General features: G+C 41.3%; 1 protein-coding gene across 1 annotated transcript in view; it reads left to right on the top strand.

The window, feature by feature from the left end:
* Positions 1-23712, top strand: part of TRIM71 (tripartite motif containing 71) — a gene marked incomplete at its 3' end in the record, with an annotated part of 54963 nt that overhangs the window by 22494 nt on the left and 8757 nt on the right. The window contains exon 2 of the mRNA XM_082277342.1: positions 18609-18776. Within this exon, the coding sequence (XP_082133468.1) occupies positions 18609-18776 (168 nt within the window). The remainder of the gene's footprint in view (positions 1-18608; positions 18777-23712) is intronic.

Genomic DNA, 23712 nt, shown 5'->3' with positions numbered 1-23712 from the left:
GTTCCTGAAGCTGTGGGAATTACTAGATTTTGTTAACTGCTGGTTTTGGAGGAATCTCCAAATTCCATTTTGTTTCCTGCCCTGAGGTAGAGTTGTGGGACTGTAACAAAACTGTGATGGCTAGTAATGTCTTCTTACTTCCCAGAGATGTGTGTTAGGACCAAGCAAAAAGGCCGCATCACAAACCAGCATTTTGCTGCTTTGTGTGTGTCACAAAGAAATTGGGGGCAAGAATTCAGAGATAATAGAGGATACCTCCTAGTAGAGAAAACTCCATGTTAGTCTTTACTGGCATCATTTTTGCAATGTTGTTAGGCAAGGCCTTTCACAAGAACACCTCTATGGAGGTGGAAGTGGGCCTGTTGTCTGCTTGGTAATAGACAGAGCAAAACAAATCACCCGCACTGAAGGCGGGTTCAAGCTGATAGCTCTGGCACTATGCATGGGAGGGCTGGGGCTGGGTGGAGGGAGCCGCGCATTTTTCCTGCTTCTCCTCTCAGAAGATCCTGTGGGGTGGGGGTGCTTTCAGCCATGCCCAAGACCTTGCATTAAGTGGTTGTTTTTAGCTGCTCTTGGCCACCACACCCGAACATCTAGGCTATTGTCCCTGGGTGCTGCTGCTGGCTGTTGTGCTCCCCTAGCATCTGGCTCTAGTGATAAGGGACAGTAGCAAAGATGAGGAGGAATGCGCAGTCACAGAAGGGGGCCTCTTGTTTGCCCCTGGTCCAGCTCCAAAGGTCTGTGTTCCTTTTCCCCAAGCTTCCTTGTGGAAGGCTGCAAGGTCCCTTACTGCCATTGGTTGATATCGATTGCCATTGGGCCCTTTCAGTTGGGGTGTGGAAGGGGGTAGTTGTATAACAGTCTTCTCTTTTTATGTGTTATCTTGATGGACTGTCTTGGCAGTTATTAGCCTGTTCAATCAGAAAAGTCTACTGACTTGTTTCTAAAGCTTCAGCTGTGTGGACATACATACCACCATTTTCACCACTGAGACTACATGCTTGCAAAAAAACCCTGAAAAACCATTACAATGGTGATTCTCCAGAAGTTTCTTGTCAATAGTTCCAAGATGCAAGATGTAAATCTGAAGTCCTGGCTCCAGTTCCATTTACACAGGTGAGAACTGAGATCTAATGGAAGATTTTTTTTTTATTCTAGTATAAGCAGAGATGGTATTTTTCCTTTTCACATGTCACTCAGAATAGGGCTGAGGCAAAATCAGGGCCTGTCAGTCACATATGTGTGGTTAACATCTTGTTTTGCTCCCATGCCATCTTCTGCTGAAGGGCACGTGACTGACTACCTGAAGTGCTAGTCCAGCATTTGGCTGCTTGTTCTGGTCCAGAGAGTACACCTGAACCCCTGAAGAACTCTAGGGCATTGTCAAGTCTCACTTCTAGCTCAAACAAGAAACCGAGCTCTCTTTTCAGGAAAGAAGGTGTCCAAGTAGCTGAATACTACTTTATTATTAAAACAATAAAACTTATAAAATAAGTTTTTGTGTCAGAAGCTGTGTCCCAATTCCAGAAATAGCCTTATTATCCAGTCTGAAACCAATGCAATTTGGTAACTGGCCTGTTTGTATGAGAACTGTTTTTTAAAACTAGAGATGTGAGGAATAGGTATTTCTAGTAAGGCCTCTTTTAAGCTTTGTACATCTTTACTCAAAGTGTGGTGATGCACTGGGACAGATTGCCTAGAGAAATTGTGGATGCCCCATCCCTGCAGTGTTCAAGGCCTGGTTGGATGGGGCCCTGAGCAACCTGTCCTAGTGGAAGTTGTGTCCCTGCTAATGGCAAGGGGATTGGAGCTAGGCGGTCTTTATGGTCCCTTCCAACCCAAACCATTCTGTGGTCTTGTACTCCTCTTGGAACCATGGAAGGTAGTACAGCAACAACCATGAGAGTTAACTGAAGTAGCTTGCAGACCTGATGCAAGCTTTGATTTTTCTCTTTTGGAGGGAAATTGTACAGTGGTAGAACCTATCCACTGTCTAGGAAACAGTGGGCACATGCAGGCTGCATGAAGTGAGGGTAATACTTCCATGGTGTCTCAGCAGTGAACTGGAGTTGGTGTTAGTGTGAGTAAACCAGAACACTAACCAAGGAAAAAAAAAACCAGTTCTATTTTCCTCAGAATGGTCTTGATGAGAAATGTGTGTCTTCTGTACAAGAAGGCTTCTGGTTACTTGTTTTGCTCCTTCAGTGCTACCTGAATTGGGCGTAGAAAGGATTAAGATTGGTGCCATCTGTATGTGTTGATTTGCCAAGTAGATGAATTTTGAAGTTGCTTTCTCTAAGCAATTACCAATGTGGTCTTTCAGTGTCCTATTGGTAGTAGGTGTTATTAAAGCAGATTTAAATATTCTTTTACTCGTTTGAGTGTTAGAATGTTATGCTCTTTGAAGAGAGAAGTCTAACAGACTGGTTAGCTCTGTGACCTGCATGTAGCAGTCTTACCTACATATAGTTCAAAATGTGCTATGTTTGTATTGTCTGCATGATCACAAACCTTTCCTAGAAAGAAAGGATGTGGGAAGAGAGGTGGTTCTGCTCATCCTCATTCATTAAGGTACGTGTAAAGGTGGTGTGCTTTTCACCTTGCTGGTGAAAATAGTGACTGCATATGAAAGAACCCTGACCAGCACGTCCACGTGGCTTACAGCACAGGGAGGTATTTTACTGAAGTTGTTAGTGCCAAATTGCAATTCTCTGAAAACATTCCTCCTCCCCCTTCCTCATCAGAGGTTGTGGGTGTACAACTCAGTCCATGCCTAAAGTCTCTGCTGTAGTTTAGTTTCTCACATGAAGAGCTGGCAGTGAGTAATCCTGACATAGGATGAGGAGGGGAGCTCTCTACGTTCTATTTGGAAAACTTGTGCTGTTGTCACAAAGGAAAACAACAGCTTATAATTGTATTGCCCTTGCAATAAAGTGTGGGTTGTGTGACCCTTTTAGAATAAAGAAATTGCTTGAAGTTGCTTAAATAGGCGTTGAAATGTCTTAAATCCACGTAGGAGTACCTAAACAGCTGATTGCACACAAACTGGCTTTCCCTGTGTGTGCATGTGCTCAGCTGCTAATGGAGGCTCAAACGTGCTCTTCAAATGCCCCTTGGTTGGTCGGAAGCCCCTTTGATACCTGTACTGCCCTTTGCCAAGCAGCAATAAAACCAAACCCTTTCTAGGAACTTGGAAGCAGCCAGACCAGAACTCTGCACGTACAATGCCAACATTCAGCTGAGCAGTTTATAAGGACCAGTCAGAAACTATTAGCAGAGGGCAGTAGCAGATGAAGTTTAAGATCAGGGAAGCTAGAGAAAGAAAGCAGAGGCCAGTTTCTTACTTTGTCTGTCTTTCCTGCCTCAGTAAAAAAGTAGTGGGGATACAGGTAGACTAAAAGCGTTGTTCTGGGTCCTTCATCTGAAGAAGCATGAGCTCTCTCAGATGTATTGCTTTTAAAAATAAAGAACTAAGTAAACTGCTTTAAAATGTAATTTCTGAAAACTTAACTCATTCCAGGAAAGAAATGCAATATTCTAGTATTCTCTGCAGTTAATTATATTCTTAAATTCTGCTTGTTGTCACTGCTATATGATTGAAAGATACTTGAATGATTCAAATGCTGGAGTGTCTTCTCCTTAAAGCTTGATAATTTAATATTCATTATTTGCACTTACAGATTCACAGTGTAAATTTGGTTTAGAGAAATTAAAGTTAGTTTAATCTTTGCCTGCAAGACCTTAAACTCCTCCTTCTTACCCACCCCTTTCAAGGATAATATTCCACTGTGCCAGATTGCCCATATTGCCACCAGAAAATTGCTTGGACCACTTCTTACAAAATCAAAGGTCAACTCCATGCCTTGGTGGCAGCTGGGAAACTAATGATTTAATGCTGCTTTGACCTTTGGCTTCCTAGTCCGTTTGAGTCTGACCCAATGTTTTAATTTTCCAATACTGCTGGGCAGTTGGCTTTTGTCTGTTTCCAGATGTAACTTGCATATTGAGGCCTGTTACTGAAGTGAGAACAAAACAACAAAACATCTCAGCCTGCAAGGGGAAGGAAAAATAACAGCACCTACTTCTTATGCTACAAAATACAGCTGTCTGATGACACTGATGCTTCCATAACTAACAAGGTCAGATTTAGAATAACAAAACGTGAATATTTGTCCCAACATTCACATCTAGATTTAAAGTATGTTAAGAGCACTCTTAGTGAAATGCTGCTTTTTTACGTGTCTGTAAAAAAGTAACCGAGTAAAACCAGTAGCTGTTTCCCCTCTGTTCTGCCCTTAATCTCTCAAAATAAGTATTTATTTTTTTCACTGGAATAAAAGTCAATGTTTGTTCTGATACTGGGAAATACAGAAAAAATAACCAGTTGGTTGTTGAAAATGCACATGCTTGCTGTGGGTTAGGGAATTGAAAGAAGTGTAAAGTGAGATGGAAACCAGTGCTGACGTATTGGGAAGTTCCTTTCTTTCTTTCTTTCTCCCAAAAAAAAAAAAAAAAAAAAAAAAAAGTAGTACTGCTCGAGAGTGTTTTGTCACGGATTTTTGGTGTATACACAATGTGAATATTGCATTAGGGTTTTGCAATACCGGTAATTTTGCGACCATTGCCAGTATAGTTTGCATTTGCTGTTAATGGTGTGATAATGGTGGGGAAAGCACCCTGAGGTGATTCGTCTTTTCTTAATGAAAAGACTGCTGATTGTTTGGGAAGCTCCCCCTTGAGTACTGATGCATATGGAAGCTCCCCCTTGAGTACTGATGCATATGGAAGGCCCTCTTTGCCTGAAAGTGCAAATGTCTTGTTTTGCCCGGTCTGTGTGCCCAACACAAGCACCGATTGGACTCGATTCCTGACTTAACTACACTGCAGCTCTCAAAGGTCAGCTCATACCCGGGCCCGTGTGTGAGGTTGGTTTTGCAGAGCAGATGGGCTCCTAAAACTTTATGGTTTCCAGTCAAATCACCTCAAGCTGTAATCTCATTAAATCTGAAGTGAATCAGTGGGTCTGGTTATTACTTGAAAGCAGTGTTACAGGAAGTGATGTTCCTGATGCAGTAGGTCTGTCTCCGCACTAAGCTACCAGAGGTACTTGCCTGTGTGTGGCTCTGAAAGCTGCTCCCATATTCTGATAGCAAAGGTGGTGTGTGGGGTGCAACAAGTTAACCTTTTGGTAGAGGACAAAGGTAGAAATGCAGCTTTTCCTGAAACTCTAATTGTGTTTGCTTCGGGAGTTTAAATTCTCCCTTGCGCTCTTGATCATACACACCCATTGCACTGTCCCAGTGCTCATTTGTGTCTTAAAATAAATTAACAACTAATTTAGGAAACCAGCACGGTGCTTAGTGATGTGCACAGTTGCTGAGAGAACTGCATGACAGCGCTGTCCAAAAGCCTGACCTTCCTCTTTTTAAATTCAGTATAACTGTCTTTGGGAGAAAACAGTACATAAAAGAATCTTCTGGAGGAAGGCAGGTAGCTTAATTGAAACTCATTTGACCAAGCAGAGTTGACTCTAGTTTAATTGTCTTATGCTTGGAAATCTGGTTAAGCATGTTTTGTCCTTCTGCCTGGACTGCAGAAAGGCTTTTTCCTTTTTAGAGAGAATAAACCTAATCTATGACCTCCTCATACTTGCTTCTTAGCAAACAGGGGACATGTAGGACTAGTTTGGCAATATGTAAAAAATTAATGATCATGGCATAACACACAAGACTTGTGTACACAAGAGCATTCATAAAACACAACCTGCTGATTGTGCAAAGATAATAAAATTTCTTCTGCCTTGCCTACCCACTTCCTCCCTCATGATATGTGTGTGGTGTATGAGACCATACCTTGTGTTAACCCAGTCTTTTGGCTAGTTCATGTACCTTAACTGCATCAAAGTCCTGCTGATCCTTGTCAGAAATAGCCTGTTCCTAATTTAGGTGTTTATGGTGCACTTTAAGAATGTCTTCTTCCTTAGAATTTTATATAAAAAGACAGTGAAGATAGAGATTTTTTTGTTGTTTTGTACTAAGACTAATGTGTATTTTTCCTTTCAATAATTGGGCAAGGGTTTAACCTTCTTAGCTACCTCTTCCCTCTTCTTTCTTCCTTTGGTAAAGTGAATCACATTCAAATCTTCCCCTCTAGTTCAGCCTGGACAGCTTTTCTTCCCTTCACTGATGATTGAGCAAGCCTTTTATATTTACATTTATCCTGATTTAAAGCTTTAAACAAGGCTACAGTTAAAGTTTAGGATAAGGCTAACTTGCCTGCACAATGTAGAAGCAAACTAAAGCTGGTGGAATGTGAAACAGTGGATGCTGCTATTGAAAAGGCTGGTGCTTTCACTGAGGGACTCAAGGTATTTAAGCATTTTAAAAATTCAGAATGCTTTTAAATTCTTAAAAGGGTCCTTGAAATATAGCACTGAACCATGACAGGGTGGCATCAAACCACTAAAGTTTGGTTAGACCAAAGCTGTAATGCTCTACAGCAGAATCGTTTTGGTGTTTGTAGGAATGCCACACTGTATACTTGCCCCGTGGGAGCACCCTGGAATGGATTAAAATAGTGCCTATCAATCATAACTTAAACCTTGACTGGGATGTAAGATTGTCCTCGTTCTCCCAAAACTGAAGCTACTACTCAATAATAGCATCTATGGCACAGTGACAAAGTGGAGTTATTAGTGCTATTATCTGTAAGCACCTCCAATCTATCCTGCAGTTTGAAGGAGTAGTGGTCATGCTGTCAATTTCCACTTAATTGAATATTCATCCTGGAAAGCTTATGACTTTCCAGCATTCTCAAATTCAGAAGGAAAGCATTCTGAAGTCCTCCCCATGAGGAAAAAGGCTATTAGAGTAGGACACTGTGCAGCTCTTAGATCTGTGACAGAATTGCAGAAAGTACATTTTCAGGGATTTAAAAAAAAAATTCCCATAATCAGCAAAGACCACTTGGGGGAAGGGGGGGTTTAAACTTGTTTGTGCCTGTATTTCAGCACTTGGAAATAAGTATGAGGTGGGTAGGTAATTAATTCAGAGCTCTGAAACTTGGAGGTTTTGCTTTTGCTCTGTTGTCAGTGAGGTAAACAGAGATAACTAAAGACACACTTAAGTCCTGGTGGACAATATACGTTTTCATATATAAATAAAAATTCTCTTATGTTAATGACTTGTTAAGAAAAAGTTTCTGTTGTTCATGGTGACAGAGAAAAAAAATTATTCTGTGCAAACACTTTTGACTTCCTGGAACAGCTCTTCTTATTCTTAGATGTCTTTCCTTTATGATTTACAGTACCTTTTTTGGCAGTAACTACAGAGCTGTGTAATTATATGATAGATGGGCAAGAACTTACTCATTCACTCACGAGGGATTAAAGAGTAACCTGCAGTAGTGTTTGTTATATGATTATTGAAATGCCCTGTGGCTGTTAAGACAGCTAGGTCTTCCAAAACAAACATTAAATACTAGAGTTCAGTTGGAAGTAATAGTGCACTAGCACCCATTGGATAACACTTCCATGAGGAGTCTCTCATAAAATGTGATTTGTATAATCCTCCTTAAAATTAAGAGGAGTTGTAACAACCGTATTAATCTGACAAATGCAGTCTGACATTCTACTACAAGCAGCGAAGCTTTGCTCCTCAGGGACAACATTGTTTCTCTGAATAAGATACTCCAGCGTATGTGCCAAGCCCTATGCTGGGAGCAGATAATGATTATTTTTGACATGGATGGTACAATTTGATGGTGTTAGCTAAGGAATACACTGTAATAATACACTGTCAGAAACTACTGCCTGGATCTGGAGCAAACCAATTTTGTCTTTTCTTTTAATGCCATCCAAATTTGGTTTTGCTTAATTAAGATTCCTCATTTATGAGGAATCCCAAATGAAACCTCAACATGTTGTAATTTTTCTTCCTGTTCTGAAACATGTGCACTTAAGCTAGTAAAAATTTTACACTTGCATATTTTTGGTGTGTGAGTGTTTAAAAGTACGATAGTATAGGGGTAGAACTTGAATACTTTTTGAAGATACCTTCCAAATGTTCATGTTGGCTGTTTTGGTGAAGAAAGAAGTTCCCTGAAAGGCCCTATTCTATAAGGACTTCATATGTGGGTATATAGTTGTAAAAATAGTGTGTGGGACAGAGTAAGGCAGAGGAGGTGAGGCAAAGAACAGAGTGGGCCAATTCAGTGCTGCTTTTGTGCTTTCTACAAAAGCTGTTCCACATAAGCAGTAACTAAAAACATTGCAGTATAAAACACTTGGAATGGATTTATATGTCAGTTTTCCCAGACAACCGTCTTGCCTGTATTTCCTAATAAAAGGCTATAGTTGGTCATATTCCCTTTGACCTGAGTTTGATGTGCATATGGCACTGGTAGTAACTGGACTTGTTTAATAGGAATGGATTGTTTCACAATTAAAGAAGAAAAAATTTAACAGTTCCTGCTGTGGGGGCTCAGTACTATGGCTGTTCGTGTTACAGCTTTTCTCTGAAGACAGAGATTCAAGGCAGAAGTTGGAGGAGCAGTGGAACTGTGCTGTTCCCATTAGATATTGGGGCTGCAGCAGTACCCAGTGCCTAATGCTGGGGTGGGACAGGGAGAAGGAGAGGAGAACAGGATGGTGCTTTCTACCCCTGCCCAGTCAGCTTCACTCACTTGGCCAACTGGATAGTTTACCACTGAGAAAATGTAGGGAGGAGGAATTCCTTCCTATAGTATCCCAGGTGGTCAGCTTATGCCCTAATTGGGTACATTTCTTTTATTGTTATTTGCTTTTACTCCACATAGAAACAGAACCATAGCAATTCTATGGAAGTTTAAGCTAAGTTTAAACCTGATAGAGGTATTTAATGTTTTGCATATGTAAGGGTCATTGCAAGCAGCCTAATCCTCCTTCAGTAATTGCTGTGCTATCTCTTTAGGGATATTCACTCCCATAATGCTGGGTTACTCTCTGAAGAGCTGATACTGGAAAGCAGGGGAGGAGGGACAGTGTCTTGTACAAGTTGTGTGGACTGATTTTGCTTACCAGGCTGTTACTCAAACTGGAATTACCAGAGTCTATTAGTGGTGGTGTTAGATATCAGAATTGCTTCACTTTGCTGAATGTGTGCTAACAACCCTCTTTGTTAAAAGGGCTTTGAGATTGGTTAGTCTACAAGTTGATGCATTTTTCTTTCATCCTAACACAAATACTCTTTTTAAAAAAGTATATGGAGAAGCTTTTTTAAAATTATGTAGAGATGATGTAATGTTACTAAAATTACCTTAAACTAATAATCTGTATGGAGACAACCCTCCCCAAATATGTGCATTTGAAGGCCAGAAATTAAACATGTTGAGCTGTTGCCTATTGCTGGTTTTATGTTCATGTTACTTCCATGTAAAAACTACTTTATCTGAAATTTATAACTCTCTACTAATTGTTTTGACTCTGGGTTCTTGTGCTTTTCCCCTGTGATTGTCAGTAAGGCCACATAAGCAAGGGGGAGCAAGGAGACAATAAAGCTGCAAAGTGGGCTCAGAATTCGTGCTTGCTTAGTTTTCTAGTACTTAGTTTTTCAGTATTCTCTGGCTTCTGCAGTTTGACTTAGAGGTTGTTCATGTGGTGCTTCAGCTGTGGGAGTTTTCAAATACATGCTTTCAATCTTTTTTTTTTTCTCTTATTGCAAATGAGGACTAGATGATGCAATTGAAGCATTACATGGTGTGAAAGAGTAAGTCCAAACTTGTGTTCTGAAGAAATACTTTTCTGAACCAAGATGTCTAGTACTGCTTAAACAACAGAAAACAAAACAAACAAAAAAACCCAAAAAACACCACCAAAAAAAAACCCCAAACAAAAAAGCCCCCAGCACAACACCCCGAAATCCTCACACAAAATAAAACTAAAAAAAAAATCCAAAAAAACACCAAGGTAGAACCTATCACAAAGTTCGAATAGATAAAGCAGCAGTTTATCTGGATAAATGTGTTCTTTCTCCTCATACTCAGTTTTTCCCTAGCAGTTGAGCATTATGAATTTAAGATGTCTAGTCTGATAGGCTTCCTGACCCCCCAGAGAAGCCCTTTAACAATAATTAATGGGAATCAGTTGCATCAAAGTGAATTTTGTTAGGTAGTGGTGGATTGACTACAGACTAGCTGTATAAGAAAATCAACCCTATCACGCCCTGTTTGTGTTGGGATCAGGGAAGTCTCTCTGTCAAACGGCGCACAGCCCATCTGTTTAACATGTTGTTTCCCAATTGGTTTGTCCTCGGCATGAGGACTAGCTGCCCTTGAGTGAAATCTGGGAGCTTTAGGGTCGTTTGTTTCTCTTCCCACTCCCTTCCCCCATCAAATCGAGAAAGAGTAAGTTTTGTCTCCAGTATATTAAGAGACAAGAACTTTTTTATTTATTTGCAAGACATTTAATGGTATCCTTGCTGTCAGATTTCCATGTGAAGATCAAACAGTTGCCAAGGACCTGAACAGAGATAGTGTTCTGTGCAGTGGTTTAGGAACAGCATGGGGTTGAGGAATATGGATTTTAAGAGGTGAGGTCTGTAGTGGTGATAGTCAGAGAGACGATACAGGAGCCTTCTGTGCATAGAAGGAAAAATTTCAAATGCTCTTACACTGAGCTGTGTGGGAAAGGGAAGACATTACATAAGGTGCTTGTAGGGATGTTAATGTTTTGGTTCTCTCTAAAATACAAAGTGCCTTGTGCAATAGCAAAGAAGTTGTCAACCTGTTGCTGTTTACAGCATCACTGAAATCACGGCCCAGCTTTGGCTCAGAACTTTTAAGACACTCTGGTTTTCAGAGAGCTGAAGAGTATACTGACTCTTAGTGGAGGACTTGGCAGGGACTCGCAGCAGTGCCTCGGACAGATGGACTTGAAAGTAGAACTGTGTCCTGACCCACTCTGTCAGCTACCACAGCAGGCTATTAGCTTGCATACTTGAGCTGTTGAATATTTAGATCCACCCACTGTCCCCTGTGCCAAGACCACCCTGCTGCTACTCATGTCATGCAGATTTGGCACAGAAGCTGCATTTAAACAGCTAATGAGTTGCATGTTGAAGCACAGGCTGGTCTCCCCTATTGAAATCCATGAAAGAGCTGTGACTTATCTTGGGCTGAGTAATCTACTAGCTACTGATACCATTGCATCTTTCCCTAGACTGGCTACTTTACCTGCTTCAGTGTTGAAATAGATGCTGTGACTTTAAAAAAAAATAATAATTTTTTTTTTTTTTTTACACCAAACAACTTACTATAGGAAAATTGCTGAATGTAGACTTGCTGTTAGGTAGTAATTAAACAATAGCCCACTGTGGGATAATTATAGCTGCATCACCTCAGTATTAACATTAAAAGAGCACTAAGCCTTGCTTATTCCTATTTAGGAAGAATTAGACCAACCAGTTAAGTTGGAAGCGAGATGCCCTTTCCAGCCTATCAGTAACTGGAATCTCTGAGGTGGTGCATTAGATCAGCTGCCTGAGTTACCTTGCACCCAAGAGCTTTAGAAAGTTAGCTGATGAGATGGGCAAAGTCCAGTGACTGATGTGGTGCTCCCTCCATAATCAGAGTGGATCAATGGGGGCGTAGTGCATCTGGCAGAGGTGCTGCCGAGAGAAATGCTTGGGATGCTGCAGTTCCAAGTGAGTGCCTAGAACCAGAAGCTGCAGTCATCACATGAAGTTTCATTTGTAAGATTTTAACTTAAAACACAGAGGATGCAATCTCATAGCAGGCTGGAGCCAGCAAACCCTTAAAACAGCTTTGTCAAAGGTGTGACTTCCTGTCTCCTGGCCGGTTGGCAGCCTGTTGTCGCACCATTTCAGTGCTCATGTGGCCTTCAGAGTGAAGTGGAATTTGATTGTCACTTCTACCCCAAATCCATTTAAATTTGCAAATGCTGTTTGTATTGGCAAAGACAAAGTAAATGGTCTCTGCTCCACTCCCAGCTGACTGTTAATACCTACTGGGTGTTCTAAAAGTGATTAATGTGGCTCTGCATCTTTCAAAAAACTGCTTTTAATCTGGATGATTTGACTGACTCAATGCTGTCACCGCTCTAAAATATGTAGCTGTTTTTACCGGCTTCGTGATATCACAGCAGGATGGAAGAAGGTAAACATTAGGAATTTTAAGAGTATAGTAGTCTGTTTGATTTACCAGCCTGTTTAACTCAACTCCAGTTAGATACTGTTCTCTTCCAGTTAGAACTTGAGACGAATGCTATCAATGAGAAGATTTACACTGATTTCCAGCTGTGAGGTTGGCAAAGTACCAGATAGTTGTCAGCAAATGTCTCTATGCCCTTAATTATGGGTTCTTCCCCCTTCCTTATGCTGTTCCTACTGATCTTCTGATCCCAGCCTCAGCTGATAAAAATAGTTTATTCAAAAATGAATTTTATGCTTTTTGTAAAGATTCCCAAATCTTTTCACTGAGACTGGAGGAGTATGAAGGGGAGGGAGATAGGAGCAAGGAGGCAGGGGAGGTTTAGGGCTTCCTCACAGAGCAGCTGTCAGTTTAACTGTGGAGTGAAATGACAGCCTTGAGCTGTATGTGGTTTCACATTTGGGGTTTTATTTGTGAGCTGCCTTCCCCCTCATGTGCTGGGCCAAGAGATACCTGTGTGGCTGAGAAACAAGGAGCAGAACCCAGTGGAGCATCTGGGGAAGGAAAGGTATTAACACTAGTGCTGGGGGGGAAAGTGTGTGGAATTACAGCTTTATTTCCTATAAACAGACTTGCATGAGCCAAGTCATCTGCTAGCTGGGCTTTTATTATTCCAGGTGGGGTAAGGAAATCAAGGTGAATTTAACAGAAGGGGTCTGAGTGATCCTCTTGCACTTGATGAATTTCTAAACAGACCAAAACCCACCTCTGTCCATGCAAGCGGCAAAGGAAGGTAATAGTAAACTAATTTCACTGTTGCCACTTGGTACAGCTACCTGTGTATGCTGCATGCCCTGAGATAGGGCTGTAACACTTCAAAGTGCCCATGCTTCTCTAGAAATTTTGTTATTAGACCATTGAGCTAAATTCAAGAAGTAACTCTTGTCTGCTGCGGAGACCTTCTGGAGCTGGTGTACAATTTCCCATTACCACTGGATGCAGTGAGGAAGATTGGTGTTAAGCCAGTCTCTTCTACACCAGAGCATCAAGTTGAAATACAAGTTCTAGGAGGAATTTGATCATTAACTGGTAGGGAGAAACATGAGGGTTTTAAGTATCTTTGAATGCAAAATGTTTAAGGTGTACTGGGAGAATGCCCATAGTTCTGATGTGTATCATGCGACTTGCTCATGTCTTCAGTCTTTCTATTTAGCACTCAAATTTCAAATTAAGGTTCCCGAAATACAACTTTCTTCATGGTGTGAAGCAAGTTAATTGTCATGAATTGCCATTGAAGTGGAAACTAAGGACTAGCTTCCTACAGAGTAAAAATATTACCTATTTTGGCAACAATTGTCTGTATCGAACTCTACACCACTCAGGATGACCAGTTCATTTGTATACTGTTTCAAAAAAAAGGAAATAATTGCTGCATGCAGGGAAGCAGCTTTTTTTCCAGGGAGGGAGGGAAGCAAAAAAAAACACACAAAAAAACCAAAACAACCCACCAACCCCCCCCCCCCCAACCCACAACAGTGCTGAGGAAATAGGACCAAAATTCCTTGGAAAATTGCTTTATACTAAACTCGGTCATCTAAGCCTTACATGCTACCTAACAAAGCCACTGGTGTTTGAGTTACTGTCAAGGGAACTTGATAATAAAACACCTTTAGTAATGGAAAACTTTAAACTGACTGGTAAGTCAGTTTAAATGGTAAGTTTAATTTTTTTTTTTTTTAATCATAAAATCAACCTACATTAACTTACAAGTGCCATACTGAAACTCTTCCAAATGTAGAAACTAAGAGGCTACTGTTTTGTCTGTAGACGTTTTTTATTGTTGGTTAAGGTAAAAGGGTAGATTTTTAGAGCATCAGACTTGCATTTTAAGAATAAGGTGGCCTTGTGTGCTGCTGCCTTGTACAAATTCTTAACACTGTAGGCTTAAATAAAATCCTTGCAAGATACTGAAATGTCATGGCAGAAAACAAATTTTGAACGTGATTAGATTCCCCATGCTTTATTGTCCATTTGCATGCACACGTGCTCTGAAAATGAGAGAAATGATGTGTTTGCAAGCTGGGAGGAGACGGCACTGTGAGTATTGCAGAGAGAGCATTTATTTAAACACAGTGTAAGGATAAGCCTCCTCAGATGCTGTTTCTGCTGAATTCTCCTCTGTCATGGTGCCTACTACATTCCATTGCTTTTGTCTGGGCTTGGTATTTGGGAAATTTTGGTGAGGGCTGCTGGAAGGTGGGGGGGGGGGGGGGGACGGGACACGCTGGAAGCTGGTCAGCAGTAAGGAGAGAAGGGCTGGTGTGGGAATTGTGGAGTGGGGTCAGGGTTTAACTTTAGTGGCCATTCATCAGATGATGATTGATTGCTGTGCAGTCCCGGGGGACGTTTAACAACATCTCCGCCCATCCCCCTGCCCCCTTTGAAAGCAGATGGACCAAAAAATGGGGAGAGCGACACCCAGGAATTCCTGCTGTTGTAAAATGTTTTTACGGTGCACTGTACAGCCTTTCCTGAAGCAATCACATTTATGGCCTTGCTGTTGTATTTCTTGGGCTGCTGTGGCTGTAAAAGATGAATAGCCCTGTAACATGGTTCACTGATTCTGTTTAAATTGAAGTAGGCTCCCTTTATTGTTTTGTGTCTAAAATTGTATGCCACCAATTCAGGAAATATTTCCTGTTTGGGAAATAATCAACCCATAGCTGATTTATTTTAAAATAAATCACTTTTAACTATCTATAAAACTAGTCTCCCCTTCCTTCTGATTTCTCTCTTCATTTAATTCTGGTGGAAATTCTAAAATACTAATTAATGCAGTGTAACAGTTTTAAAAAAGAAATAAAAGCTCCTAAACTTGCTTATTAATCATTTTCCCCTTACTGGATAGGGTGTTGTAGGGCACCAGTTTTTGTCTTAAAAGTGTTGTTTGTACTTAATTACTTGTTAATTACTACAGAAAGAAACAATTAATTAAATGCAATTTACACAGATTATAAATTTCTTTGAAATGAAAAATCTCTGCTTTCATACTGCTTTCTTTGCTGCCCATCAGAACATTAGTGTGGTTTGGAAAAACCAGCAATGTTTGAAGGTGTTTGCTTATAAACCAGTTTTTCCTATCTTTGGGTAAATAGTGAAATTAACAGGACAATAGTTAATTTTCAGCTTGATGGATCATGCTCTGCCTCTTCAGAGGGGGGAAAAGTCCTAAAAATTTCCTATAGGTACTGCTTTGCTTTTTTGTTTTGGTGGGGGTTTTGGGGTTTTTTGGTGGTGGTGTGGGATTTTTTTTTTTACCTGAGTGTAAGCTGATGTGTCCACTAAGGAAGACTTAGTGTTACTCTTCCCTTCTCTCCTACTACTCCTGCCTATTTCAGACCAGTCTTATTATTTGTCCTATAATGAGCAAAGAAAGGAGCATTACAATGCTACAATAACAGTGAACTGAAATGTGGGGTGGCCGTTTCCCATTGCTGAAACTGGAAGAGGGGCTCTGCCAGTGCTTTAGGTGCGCTCTGTGTGTATCAGTTCTGAAAGGAGAACACAACTGTGCATTGTCCTACACCTATCCTCAGTATGAATTTTTTTTCCAGGGAGTTGCTTGTTTGAGGGATGGGGGGGAAAGGGGAGATCTGGCTCCCCCTGACCCCACTCTATTTAGAAACAGGCATAGAAACTTAATCTAGCAGTACGTGACCTTTGTGGCCATGACCTAGGGACTGGGATGTGAGCAGGCTTGAGCTTAACAATAAACTCCTGGCTGTGGCTGCAAGCACGGGCGGGTTGGATGCTGTGCCCAAGCCCTGTCAGCCCAGCTGGCACAGCCCTCCCCCCTCACTGTTGTGCCCTGCACAGCTGAGGACTTCACAGCTTTATTCTCTGGGAGCATGCTCCCTTTGCTGGGTAGAGCTGATGTACAGCCTGCTGGGTGCTGCTGACGTGTGTGTGAGACTGACCACAGGAGGAGAACTGCCCTTGTAGCCCTGCCAACTTTGGGAGTTCTGTTGTAGTCTTTGTGTCCAGAAAGGAGTTTCTGGGGAGTTTCTAGTTCATCTTGAAGCTGGCTGACTCCTTCAGTTCTCTGGCTAGCTTCCCTCCCCACGGAGAACACTAGGGATTGTGCGTTCATGCTTGTCTCCTCTGTGTACTTAAGGTAAAGTGTAATGACGGAGATCATTACAGCACTATGTACTGCTTTTTGCCCAAGTCTGCTAACTCTTTTGCTCTCAGTTTTAAATCTAGGTTGTTTTTACCTTTTTTGTTTGTTTGACTAAGAAACAAGTAAGGCCTTATCAATGGCTCTGTAGTATTTACCCAAGACCTTCCCCCGCTGTGTCCTGTGTAATCTTCCAAAATGAGAATATGGCTCGTCACTCTTCATTCTAAATTCAGGAGTGATGTTTCCTGCCACATTTTGGTGGGTGGCAAGAGGTAACTGAACAGTTTAAGCTTGGTTTTTTCTTTGGCTTGAAAGGCTGGGTGACTCTTTTACCCAGTGGAAGTTGTTACCTTGTAGCAGGAGTGGACTGAGCTTTTCCTTCTGGTATTGACTGTTGTGGAGGACTAGTAACAGATCTAACTTGCTTCTGGTCTTCTGTTCATATGGTCACCATTTTCCTTTCAGCTGCTCTGCTTGACTGAGGCCCCAAATCCCTGCTGTATGTTTTTAAAGTATATCAGATTCATATGACTTAACTTGATACCTTGTCTTGGTTTTCATTCTCTCTCTCAACTTCTCAGTTGTTTAAGTGGAGTTATTTAGCAACATGTAATAAACATTCCCTGTAATTTCAACAGAAAAATGACAGAACTGTACGTGCAAGTGAACGTTGTATACATATTTAGACAACTGCAGTGTAAGGACAAGGATCCCTCTAGCTGAGGAGGATGATGTGTTTGAACAATGCATTTCAGAGCTAAGGCATTTTTTCACTTACAAAAATGGGAGTCTGAGACGCTGCTTGAGGATTTAGTGTTTGAACAGAAGCAAATATAAGTCTGTTGCAGTTTCCCTGCAGCAAAACTTAGTTTCAAAAGAAAAGGGCAGATTTTAGTAAAATCTGACATGTGCGCACGAACACACACATACCCCTTTGAGAAATTAATCCGTATACCACTTCAGCTGTTGTGCTTAAAGGAGCTTAAAATGTCACTTTATGCAGCTCAGGCAATCCAAGGGAATCACCTGTCCTGTCCTTCCCCTTGCTTTTGAGGGAGAAGGGAAAGGGGGATGTTATGCACCATATCACGAGCTGTTAGCTGGAGTCGGGAGTGACTGGATGACAGCTGGGAGAAGACAGGCATATCAAACACTTGTCCAATCTTTGTTCTACTCTTGCTCCTTTCTGTGAGGTAGGCTTCAAATATCTGGTGATGAAAAAGTTGTTCATGGTATGAAACCTCGTGCCATTGTACTCTTCTTCCATGGTAATACAGATTTTCTGTTATTATTATTACACTCTAAGAAAAGTAGTGTATGTAGTTAAGAGTAAGACTTGAATACAGAACTTTCTTGTGTTGGACTGTTGTGCTCCTTCATTTGCATCTTCAGAAACAAAAACTAAGACAGCTGATTTCTGCTCCCCTCTAAGAAAACACTCTTCCACGAAAGTTGCTATTTCTGTGTGTTACTTCCCTCTAGTGGATGGAATGGGAGCGGCTACGGGTGATGAATGGCTCCAGCTTTCTAGGCTAACATCTTGGTGTAAGATTGTGATTTGAATATAGGGTTTGGAAGTGCTTTGTGAACAGAACGGAGATTTAGTGGTTACCCACAGGTCACTGTAGCATTCAAATGCTCTGATGGGCATGATAAAGTTCCAGTCTTGTTTTCCAGCTCAAGCATCACTAGCATAGAAAACACTGTCATAGCAAAGGTTTTTTGCTTTGTTGTTGGGAGTGGCAGGGGAGAGTTTTGCCGAACATTGTTGCTGTCCTGAACATAAGGAATTTGCATATTTTGAAATGAGAGGATGGTTTTTAGCATGCATGGTTTGTTTTCCCCTTGTGAGGAGTGGGTGTGCTGGTGTTGCAGTTCTCCAGTGTATTGATTATTGAATGGCTCACTTAAGAGAATGTGGTGTTTGTATTTGCAGGAAAAGTCTTCACCTGAAACTTGCCATAGATGCCATCTCCAATCTGTAAGTGTTGGCAGATGGCTTCCGCTCTTAAAGAGGAGCTGATGTGGACACTCTTCCTAGTATTGTATTGCAAAGAAAACAATGACACTTCCATCTAACTGTTAGGGCATGGTTTGGAGTTTACTGGGAAGGATAGCTCTTCCTCTGTGGAGAAACTATTGTGAAGTCTTTGCCTATTGCTACTGCCTCTAACCATCTCCTCTATAGTTGAGCTTTTGGATATTTTTTTTTAAACATCCTGGCTCTGTTTTCTTTTTAATTCTGCTTTTATGTAGTGAGAAATATCTCTGTTTTTCCTTCTAGGTACTGCATTTCTACTGTGATACCTGTTCTGTCCCCATATGTCGGGAATGTACCATGGGACGACATGTGGGTCACAGCTTTATCTACCTCCAAGACGCCCTACAGGATTCCAGGACTCTCACCATTCAGCTCCTGGCAGATGCTCAGCAAGGACGACAGGCTATTCAAGTAAGATACTCCCAACTTAAGTACTTTATTTCCCCCTCCTTCTTCTCCCCCCTCCCCCCCCCCCCAGCTTGTCTGTTACAGGGCAAGGTGTCAAGGCAAAAAGCTTTCTGCTTCTGCTGTCAGTCTTCTCACCCCTTCTGTTTTCTCAGATCTCTGACAGAAGTGGCGGTGGAGCTGAAAATAAAGTGCTGCTATATAGTTTTGCATTCTTGCAGCATAATCCTGTGATGTAAATCACAATATATATGAAGCTCTGTACAAACGCACTTGAGTGTGAAGCATTTCAAGAAAGCTCAGATCTTGTATAGCAGTGCCAAACCTGGTTTTGTTTTTACGACTGAGACTTTGGGCATCATCCTGTCTGTATAGCACCTAGCACTCTACCTACCTTTGGATCTTCTTGTCTCCAGGGTTGCCACCAAATATAAAATACTAATCAGCTGCTGGATTAGTGTGAAATTTCTTAACCTGTGTGTGCAGAGGATCTAGAGCTGTCTCCATGTGAGGATTGCTCTGCACACAGAGATGCACATTCTGCCTGCTACTGTGTTCTACCTCAGCTGTGTTTTATAGCGCAAATAGAAATACCTGGCAACAACTGGACAGAAGGTAGCACAGTGCTTCAAACTAGAGAAGGAATTTTCATAGGGAACTAAACTGCAGTGATATGTAGATGCTTACTTTTGCTGAGTATACCTAGTGGTAGGTTTGCTATGGTATTAGCAGTAGTTTTGTCAATAGGGAGACTTTGGGTGGGGAGAGAGAGCATAGTGGGAAGCTTCACTCCATACCTCCTGCCACGTGGTTTTGTTAGTGTCATGTTCCGAATTTGAGTTTGGTATTGCAAAACTCAACACTATGTGCTTTAACTACGAAGTTTTTTTGGTTTTTTTGAGTAAACATTTATAGAATGTCATGGATAAGGAGTAAAGTTACTTTGTGAATTGGGTGAGCTTTCCAGGCACATGCAGGGTACAAACAATAATTAAAATAACAATAATTAAAATTAAAATAATGTTAATTAATTTAATTAAAATAATTAAAATAAAAAATTAGAAGCTCATTGTCCTTCCTCTGCTGCTTGTTTCGAGTAAATGAGGGAATTAAACTTCTTCTGTGAGACAAGAACAAATAATTAGTCCCTCATTAAGTCTTTGCACCAGTGGAATGATAATAGTTTATATTGGTATAGATAGTAAACAGTTGACAGCTCCCCTCTGCTTCTGATGTTAATTTGTTACATCAGCATAGTAAACACCAAGTTTTTGGAGCTGGATGGCTAACTTTAAACTCCACCTTCAGACAGAATCCTGGAAAACATAGCATCTTCCAAGATTTGTTTTAAACTAGGTTATAAAGCTCTTCAGCAGTATCCATACTGAAATGTTTCACACATCCCCAAATTGACAAGGAAGAAATTATACTAGTTTAAAGACCATCACTGGTGCAGTGTTTTGAATTTCTCCAGCCTGTCCTAGACAAGGGCTTGCCTGTTAGTAATTAAATTACTGCTTTTGACCTTCAGGGCTCTTAATCATCTAACTGGTGCAGCTAAATCATCTAAGAACTGTTTTTTGGAGTAGAAACTAGCAGGAGATCATGGAGCACCACTCTGCTACTATTGCATAAATGCTTTTGTGCCTGATTTTGTTCCCACTGAGTTCACTTTTCTCATTCCTCCTCTTTTTTTCTCTGGCTTTTAAGCTGAAGGCTCCTGCCATTGTGGTCAGCTGATTGTTACTTGATGGTGCAGGTAAAAGTTGCATGGCACAGGCTATGCTCATGTAACTCGAACAAGCAGCTCTACTGAACTTAGCTTGTGCAGCTTTGCCCTGGTCTGGCTACAGCCCATCCAGGTTAAGAGGCTGTCTTGGAAGCATTACCTGAGCAGCTTGTGTAAAGATCTGTAAAATGAACCATGTTTTCAAGAGCTGAGTTGTTTCATTAGTTTAGTGGTGTTTTTAACCTGGAGCACGGCACAGAAGAAGGGTAGTGAGCAAACAGATCAGTGAGAAAGCTGATGGGGTTGGAAATCTGTTTGTACTTGTGGAGGAATGGGAAGATTGTTCAGCTCAAGCCAGCTACTCCTGGAGCAACATCAGCAGCAACTAGAAGAACATGTGATGCTGTTAAAAACAGGTGCTCAACTCAAAAGTTTTCATGGAGCAGAGCTTTCCTTGTTCTTGGGGGACAGTATGGCTATATGTTTATCCTAGGGAAGAGATAGCACGTCAACATGAATTTAAAACAAAGTCTAAAATAACTAGTCTCTAAATTGAAAGAAATTTGCTTGAGTGGTTTTCTTAAGAGTATGGGAATAGAATTAAATGCCAGTACAAACTGTAATATAAGGAACACAAGACTGGAGCTCTAAGAGGCTTGCAAAGTAATACCTTGTAGTAGCACTTCTTAGTGAGACTGATTCATACTGATTCTTAATAGGCTCTGAAAGTGATAGCTCCCCTGACAGGAGATGTTGAGGGTGGATGAGGAGGGGTAGTTGAGAGTAAATGGGAAAAGGTGGAATTTGAAGGGCGTTGCAGGAGAGAGGAAATCAAGCCATGAGTCAACTGGCTGGAGAGTATCTGGTTAACCAAAGTTGAAGGCTTTTAGGAAGAAATGTTTATTTAAGCTCTTCCTGTGGCTTTGGAGGAAAGATTGTTTTTCAGACTTAAAAAAAGTGCTATGAGTTGGGATACATTTCAGCCTCTTGATCCAGTGAAGCCTGATGTAGTCTGTCACTCCAGAAGAGTCCAAACCTCACTTTTCAAGGAAGTTGAAGTCCTCTGCAAGAAATAGCAAGCCTAAGAGCAAGAGGTTTACTTTGTTTTTGAAGTTTCTGCAGCAATGGACAGCTTTCCCTGCTTCCTTGTGCTATGATGGTCCTGGCCTGCATTTCTAAGCCTGTCTCTAACATGAGAACTTGTGCCTGTGTGGTGAACTAATCCAGCTGAAAGGATAGACTTTCTGTGGGTTTACTTTTTGGCTGGGTCAGCTCCCTGGCTGGTTGACTGCAGTGCTACAAGGACTGTTGATGGTGCCAGGGAATGGAGCAGAAACATCCAACGCGGTTGCTGGTAGGACTCTTCCTTATTTCAGTGGAAAGCTATACTCCTAGCTGGGATACTTTTCCAGTCTTTTCAGAGACTCAGATTGATTCACAGGGTGATGTGAAAGCCAAAGTTGACACTGGATAAATGGTGTGGGAGGAATCAAGACTGCTGCCTTTCTACATGGGGAGCGTGTCTCGCTGCCTTGTTTTACCTCATGAAAGTGCACACTTAGCTGTCTTCTTTCAGAATTTTTTCCAAGGACTAGGTCACAAACTGAACGTAAATCTGTTATGATGAAAGATAGATGGCTTCTTCAAAATGTCACGTTCTTAAAATACATCTATATGTGTGTAACTGTATATATGTATGTATGTATGCATGTAATCTAATGCACTTGCATAACAGTAAAGCACTGAGTGCTCCTGTTCATTTAGGGTCAGTTTCCAGGTGGACATGTTAAAATACATTTTAATTTATTCATCTCAGATGTCTTAAAAAGTGGGTTTATTGGAAAACAAATTCTTTCTCAGCTGAGCCTGTAGTTGGTTTTGCTGGGGTGTTTGACCATGCAAGCTTCTCACTGCCCCACCTCACCAGTGAGACTGGCCATGTGCAGAACACAGCAGGAGCTGCTCTCTTATCTACTGTCATGAAAGGCGTAGGAGCTTCCCTCCCAAATTTGTGGGGGAAGTGGTATGAAATAGATTAACACCTTTATGAGGGGTGAGGGGTTACTGTAAGGAACTCGCCAGAGGAGGAAGCTGATCTATTGCCCTGAGCCTCTGCCCTTCAGTGGGAGCTTCCCTGTGGGTTGCCATATGGATCTGTGCTGCTGGGAGGTCGATACCTGAGAAGGATGGCACTGCTATGCTGCAAGGGATCGTTTTGGGGTTGTCACATTGAGTTAGCTCAGGCAGCCTTGTTGATGGCTTTGAAGTCAAGCTCGCAGGTTTGAGAATCAGAAATGAAGCTTTGTCAACAAAATGGAGTCAACTGTGCTTTTTCTAAAGCTGGGATTTATGTCAAGAGGCTGATTTTCTTTGTACTTGTAGTTACTGTTTTGTGTGGTATTTCAGTGAGTTCCTCAGTGCAGCATATAAGCAGATGATTATTGGGGAAGATGCATTTGACACGTGTCACCGTCCAAAACTACTGTTCTGCCTAGAACTGTAGGCAAAAAGTCTGTCCTTGCAGTACAAACCAAAGTGATTGTTTAGTTGTATCTGGCATGAGTTGACCTGGCCTCTAGCCCTCCCTCCATCAAAGCTTCTTTTAAAATTACCTTTGTGAGGAACTTCAAGTGAGAATGTTTTAGTGTTTTACACGCATTAGACTGAAGTCTTTAAATTGGTCCAGCTACTGTGATTTGTACTATGGCTGCACCAGTATTACTGCAAATTCACTACTAAAGTTGCTAGTTGTAGTACCTTTCACTGTGACTGTGTAGGGCCTTACAGTTCATTTTTCTAGTGTAAGAACATTAGGGAGTTTGTATCCAGTTCTTGATGCTGGAGAAAGTGAACTGTTATGTCTTGGTTGTTTTATCCTACTTTGAAACAGTGATAAGTAACTGGAAAAGTTCAGTGAAACAAGCCCACTGTATCTTTTTGTGACCTTAAGGAACTGAAAATGAACCACTTATGGCTGGAACACCTTCCGTTTGATGGAAGAGGGCTTACTTGAGACATACCAAAAAGTTTCCTTCAGGACTTTTTGTATTTACTATGCTTGTAAAAGCCAAAGAGGAGTTTGTCAGAGAAGAAGCATCTCAGCTGCTTTTTCCCCGCTAAGTAGGGTTAACTTAGTCTTAAGTTCCTTAATGGTTAAAGCATAAATTCTCCATACTGAGGTAGGAAAGTGTATGTTTAATATTCTTTATTCAA

This window comes from Coloeus monedula (assembly GCF_965178545.1).
Source record: "Coloeus monedula genome assembly, chromosome: 1".
NCBI classification, from domain to species: Eukaryota; Metazoa; Chordata; class Aves; order Passeriformes; family Corvidae; genus Coloeus; species Coloeus monedula.
Note: the sequence above shows the minus strand (reverse complement) of the source record. Positions and strands in the feature narration are given on the sequence as shown.